The 6,770-nt window shown below is 43.2% G+C and overlaps 1 protein-coding gene across 1 annotated transcript; it reads left to right on the plus strand.

Moving 5' to 3' along the window:
* The first annotated feature begins 932 nt into the window (after positions 1 to 932).
* On the plus strand, positions 933 to 6,770 carry LOC112468803. Its single transcript, XM_025038152.1, has 4 exons — positions 933 to 1,105; positions 4,688 to 4,853; positions 5,346 to 5,983; positions 6,029 to 6,770. The coding sequence occupies exons 1-4, from the start codon at positions 933 to 935 to the stop codon at positions 6,768 to 6,770; spliced, it is 1,719 nt and encodes a 572-aa protein (XP_024893920.1).

The following is a 6,770-nucleotide window of genomic DNA, read 5'->3' on the forward strand; positions in this document are numbered from 1 at the left end:
CACACACACACACACACACACACACACACACACACACACACACACACACTTCCGGACATTTTCTATTAATACGATTTCTCGACATTTTGGAACATTCTAAACCTATTTCCTTTAAAATCTCGAAAAAAAATTTTTTACCATCACAAAGTCTCCTCTATGAGGAAGCAAAATTAAATTTATTAATTCTTCTCAATTGACTTCTGACATTTTAATAATAGTTCCTTTAGTCTTTTATGAATATTCTGATAAATTGTCAGAAGTGCTATGAAATATGTACGGTGTGAAAATCAAGAAAAAAGCGATCGGTCCACTAGGCGCTGCGCCGCGCGCCGAAAGACGCTCTCGCACTTTGCACCCGATTTTCTCATGATCGCTTTCACTTTGTTTTCTGACACTTTGCACTTAGTTTATTCTATACGTAAACAATACAAATGCAAATTGTCAGAAGTGCTTCTTAATATGTAAATTTTCCGAGATTTTTCGCAACTTTGGCAGCTTCTGACAACCCTTTAGCTTCTACTTACTCTTTTGACCATTTTTTCCTGCTTTTTCTCATACTCCTCGATACCTATGCAAATTTTCAGCCGTGCCGATTGACAGTTTTTTTTGTTGGAAAATTTACACGTTTGATCGCCCGCCCACCCACTTAGCTTCCAGTCCGCCTTCTGACGGTCGGGCTTTCGCTTTGCCGGCAGCAATCGAACTTTTTCCAGGCAAGATATTTCATGAACCGAGGCATGTTGCTTTTTTTGTTGCCAGCTCTCCGGCTAGTACGTGGATATCGCCCTGGGAGACAAACAAGGCAGGGAGGTCTCCCTGACGCTCGACATGTGGAAAGGACTGGTCGAGCGCAAACGACATATTGTCGTGTATGGGACGCGGTCTCTCCGACAAAACTTGCCCCCCCCCCCTCGCCGATGTCGGTCGAAGGGATGACGCTGCGATTCGGAGTGATCAACGACACGCCGATCCTACGTATGGAACTACCCAACTTGGCTCACGTGGCGATGGTGCTCAAAACCCTGCTCACGCTGTACGATCTCCAATTTTGCGTCGATCGCGTCGTCTCGGCGCTGAGCGCGGCGACCGAGGAGATCGACGCGAAGTATTCGCGCTATCGGGAGATACCTACGCGATCAAGACGGATACCTCGGTTCAAACTGCGATACTGAAAAGCGATTTCTTCGACCCTGACAACATCGTCGACTGCGAGATCGCCGCGCTCTGTTTCCGATCCTAATAATGTTGCGTCTACAAATATATATATATTCATAAGCGCGAAACAATGTAAACGCGCGTCGACGCGCGTGTATTTTTTTCTAAATAAAATAAACTACGTATCTCATCTGTGCGCTCTCTCTTTCTTTTTCCTCCTTTTTCCCAGATCCGTATACCTATCTCCGCGCGACCACACTTACCCCCCGAAATCGCGGCGATCGCGTCGTCCGCGACGCGGATCGAAACGACCTTCGAACCGAGAAAAAAACAACAACGAAGAAAGGCGATGGAGACCCGCGAAACGAACGACCTTGAACGCATTTTCGCGGAACGTCGAGAGAAGCGACCTCAAACGAGTTTGAACGAGTTCGTGCAAGTTCGGACGCGCCCGGACGCGCGCGAGCCAAAAAAATTAGCGCGCGATTTTCCAAAACGGTCGGTAACGGCGGGAGCGCCGCTCCGAGCGTTCCCCTTGGAACGCCCGCGTCCCCCGCGCCGAGCCCCGTTGGCGGCCCTGCGGCGCGATATTCCCTATTTACCCGCCTAGGAAATTTACTCCCAACAAGGTCCCCACAAATACCAGTAAACAGCCGTCCCCCCGCGTCGCGTTCCCCCCTTGCCCGCCTAGGGATTTTTCCTCCGCATAGCCCCCCCTCCGATGACCCTTAACACTGTCCCTCGACCCCCTCGCCCACCGCTTACGGCGTTCCCCCCGCGGCAGCGAGGCACCCCCCGACCCCGCTAACCGCAAGCGAGATGCCTGAGTGTAGAAGTGGCTGTTACCCTCCTACTCTCTCGGGAACGTAACATTGTAATAGATATATATAAATATATAATTTATATTATTACTTGTGATAATTACTAATAGCGTTTACGACTGTGTCGGTTAAATTAATGTCCCTACATATCGTAACATAAGTATAATTATAAAGACTGTTAAAATAAAAAAGTTTCTATATGTACACAATTAAAGGGTATTAATAACTTTAAGTATTATGATTTAAACATGGTGTAAATAAATAAATTTATTTAAAAAAAAAAATTTTTTTTTATTTATAAATATTATATTTTACAAGAACATCAGGTAATGCTTTAAATACATTGGAGAACAATAAAAAAAAATTTATCTTTCTTAATAATGTTGTACAAATAATTGACGGCACAACTCGTCTCGCAATTCACGGGCACGCTGATTTCCAGGAATTATCTCATTATTATTTTTAGCATTATTTATAATCGCTTCTGGATCAGGATACTCATCATCAACTGAAGGCTCTAAAAACTCCAAATCGTCTACGTGTGCTAAATTATGCAAAACGCAACAAGCGTGTATAATTTGAACCATGCGTACAATGTCCCGCAATTTAAAATAATGCAATTGTCTGAAACGTTGTTTCAAACAACCAAATGCATTCTCAATTGTCAACACGACATGAATTTAATTTTTGATGAAATGTCTTTGCGCTTGAGTTAAATGTCCAGTATCTCTGTATGATACCATTAAATAATCTAAACATGGATATGCGCTATCTCCAAGTAAGTAAGATCCATCTAAAAAATAAATTGTAGTTCAACAAATCAAAACTTACTTAATCTGATATTTGAGGCTTTCGCGATGTATTGAGTTTAGCTTTCGGGTTAGAGACGCGTTAATTTTTTATTTCATTTTGATGTTTCGCGAACATTTCAGTTTACTTCGTCAGGAGAAAACAATTTGATGCTATATCAAATTCTGATACTGTATTAGATTGCTTTTCCCTGACGATCAAATGAACTGAAATGTTCATAAAACGTAAGAATAAAATAAATTCACGTGGTTCCAATCCGAAAGCTAAACTCAAAACTAAAATTAATTTGTTTATGTTGATGTTAGTTATCACTGATCTAAACAAATTTGGTGAAGAGATTTTTACAAAGGAGATTCCCTAAACACTCTTGAATCGTGTTCGGATCCTGGATAGCCAATAAAAACATCTAAGAATTTTAAATTTTGGTCAACTGTTCCTTGCATATGTATAGAAAAATATTGTTTTCTGTTAATATAAAAATTGTTCGAAAGCACGCGGTAGCGCGGTATCGCGCGAGGTAACGAGACGACCACAAAAAGAACAAAAATGAATAGCAAGTACAAATGAAAAATAAAGTCTATATTTACAAGTATTTACAGAGTCTTTAATATTTCCAGTGAAGGAAAAAGCCGTGAGCGCGCACAATGGTTAGCACGGCAAGAGCGGCGAGCGGTTACGCGAATGCGAAAATGCGGTTGAAGCAAAGTACAAGCGGTCGTATACGATGATACTTTAGCGGGTGATCTACGAACGAGAATCGATCCCGTGCCGAGGCGGCGGTCGTTTTATCACCTCCGAGGCGAAACTCCCTCCAGACACTATGACTTTCGGGAGGGTGATTGGCCGTCGGAGCCCTACGTCATCGCGCTGACGTCACTGTTTGCACGTGACGATCCGCGGATCGTTACTTGTTTGCGCTCGCTTTTGTTTATAGCATGGACCTTTCTATTGTGTAGCTTGACTTTGTTTGTTCACTTGGTCAGCTGTGGCAATGTTTTTCTGGCGATTAGCGAACTTTCTGGAATATGAGCAAAAGAAAGATTCATGTTTTACTGACGAATTTAATATTGAAGAGGCGATTTGCAATGCGGTTAAGACGACACGGTGGAAATTGAATCTTGTCAACCGCCCTCCCTGCATGCATACGTGTTACGCGAGCAATTTAGAATATCTGGCCTTATGCCTTGAATTGCTGAAATGACGCGATTTTCCGTACCGAATTGCACGATCTCGAACAAGAATCATGATCCTCTTCTGGCTTGTCGAGTCTGATGTGTACCATCTATAGCACCTGAAAATAAATATTATATAATAATTTAACGTATCTGTACAGGTATTAAATCAATAATGTACATCAAATATGTGATTATACCATAATTCCTGGAAATCCTTTTTGCTGTAAAAAATATGTCATTGTTGCCTGTTTCTCTTCTAATGTAGGAAATCTTATTATTTGTGGAGCAAGTTGCATTAAAAATATTGTGACTCTTGTAATGATTACATGTAATATGCTTATTGTAACACCAAATCGATCCGCTACATCACGATATCCTGCACTTTCGTGGCCAAGAAACCATAAATAACTTAAGATATGTTTTTCATTCGTTATTGGTACATATCCTACATGTTCTGTAATTTTTAATTGAATATATAAATATCATTACTATATAAAATAAAATCTACATTATAGTTAATTACTTACTAACAATAAGATTTATAATAAAATACCTTGTAAAAATGTAAAAACGTCTGATATCTCGAAACGTGCAATAAGTTCGTATACTATTGCACGTGATAAGCGAAAATGCATGATAAAATCTCTGTGAATATAACTTGGCTCTTTCTATTTCCAAACGGATAGCAGAAGCTTGCGCTCGTAAGATATGCTTGAATTGCTTAAGGTCGACAGCTCACACTTCGAACAAATGCACGTCTGGGGGCTGCAAGACCTGCACTCGTAAACACAATACGTTGCTGCACTTGCAGACGACGGTCTCCGAACAAGCGGAGTCAAGCGGCAACAAAAAGACCGATAAAGGCCCATCGGGGCCAACTGTTCCGGACGCGGTGATTGCTCACACATCAAGCGTATCGGACGGTAAATCCGTACTGTTATCAACCGCCGTGGCTTTCGTTTATATCGGGGACGGATCCCAAAAGACTTGTCGCGTCCTATTAGATTCGGGATCGCAAATTAACCTAATTTCTCGGGAGTGTCTCAATAGTTAGCTATTGACACCACGTTCCGTGAGCATGTCCATATCCGGAGTAAATGGCACAGCTACGCGTTCTACAGAAGCAGTTCACGTAAAACTACAGTCGCGATTAAATTCGTTTTCCGTTACTCTCGATTGCATAGTAACTAATCGTGTGACCGACAGCGTTCCTGCATTTAACATGAAAAAATCGGCATTTAATCTACCACGAAACATAGAATTTGCCGATCCTAATTTTCACGTCTCTTTGAATATTGACATTCTTGTCGACGCGGAAGTTTTTTGAAGTCTCATTTGCGTGGGGCAAATCAAGGCCTCAGTTAACCATCCAATTCTACAAAAGACGAGGTTCGGTTGGATCTTGGGTGGTCGGACGGGCACGCGCGTTGCGCAACACCAGAGGGTAGTCGTTCTTCACGCTACCATAAGCAACGCCGAATTGCATAATCAGCTCCAACGGTTTTGGCACATGGAGGACATTCCCAACAATTCTAATAATTATACTGTTGAGGAGCAAGCCTGCGAAAGGCACTTTTTGGAGACTGTTAGTCGCGATCCGCAAGGCCGATACGTCGTTAAACTCCCTCTAAAGGAAGGTTGGGCCGACAAGCTCGGATATTCGAGGGAAATTGCATTGAATCGTTTCCGCGCATTGGAAAAGCGTTTTGACCGCGACCCTGCCTTAAAAGGGCTCTATTCCGAATTCATGGAGGAGTACATCGCGTTAGGGCACATGGAGCTAATAAGCGAGCAATCGTCGAATGAACAGGGTGTCTATTATATACCTCACCATTGTGTTTTTAAAGAAACTGCTGAGGGACCTAAGATACGCGTAGTGTTTAACGCCTCGTGTAAAACTGATACCGGATTCTCTCTAAACGATCTCATGCTTGTCGGTCCGGTCGTTCAGCAAGATCTCGCATCCATACTCCTGCGTTTTCGCATTCACAAATTCGTACTTGTGGTTGACATAACAAAAATGTATCGCCAAATACGGCTTCACCCTACTCAAACGTGATTGCACAGAATCTTCTGGCGTAAAGACAATTCAAAGATTGAAGTGTATGAATCAGTGGTCGTCACCTACGGAACCGCTGCGGCCGCCTTCGTGGCTACAAATACGATAAAGCATCATGCAAAGCAACGTGCGCGAGAATATCCTCTTGGTTCACTGTGCGTAAAGCGAAACTTTTATGTTGATGATATGCTCACGGGCGCCGATTCGATCAAAGACGCTCTCGCGATTCGCGATCAGACTATACAGTTACTTAAGGAAGCGTCGTTCGAACTCAGCAAATGGGGATCTAATTGCCCCGAACTGCTAACGGGCGTAAGCTGTCTTGGAGAAAGAGTTGTATCGCTTGATAAGGAAAACGATGTTCGTATTTTGGGCATTCTCTGGGACCAGGATGGCGATTTCTTCCGATTCTCTTATGAACGCAGCCTCGTCTCCGGTCCCGTGACCAAGCGTTCAATATTATCCGACGTATCCCGATTGTTCAACCCGCTAGGTTTGCTAGGCCCCACCATCGTAGTTGCGAAACTCGCATTACAGGATTTCTGGCAATCGGGTCTTGATTGGGATGAGTCAGTGCCTCAGGATACTCACAATGGCTGCAGTTTAAATTACAGCTGCCCAATATCAAGCAGCTACGGATTCCTCGCTGCGTCAGGGGTTGTGCCGACTGTCAGGACATCGAGCTACACGGCTTTTGCGACGCTAGCCAGTGCGCTTACGGTGCATGTGTATACGTTTGCACCAAAGTAG

The sequence above is a fragment of the Temnothorax curvispinosus genome, unplaced genomic scaffold, assembly GCF_003070985.1.
Source record: "Temnothorax curvispinosus isolate PA1 unplaced genomic scaffold, ASM307098v1 QBEX01002054.1, whole genome shotgun sequence".
Taxonomy (NCBI): domain Eukaryota; kingdom Metazoa; phylum Arthropoda; class Insecta; order Hymenoptera; family Formicidae; genus Temnothorax; species Temnothorax curvispinosus.

Excerpts from the sequence above, each read along its gene's own strand:
- LOC112468803 (XM_025038152.1), top strand. The coding sequence starts at position 933 with ATGACGCTGCGATTCGGAGTGATCAACGACACGCCGATCCTACGTATG. Across the intron at positions 1,106-4,687 it reads ACCGAGGAGATCGACGCGAA|GTCGACAGCTCACACTTCGA; the intron begins GTATTCGCGCTA and ends GAATTGCTTAAG. Across the intron at positions 5,984-6,028 it reads GTGGTTGACATAACAAAAAT|AATCTTCTGGCGTAAAGACA; the intron begins GTATCGCCAAAT and ends GTGATTGCACAG.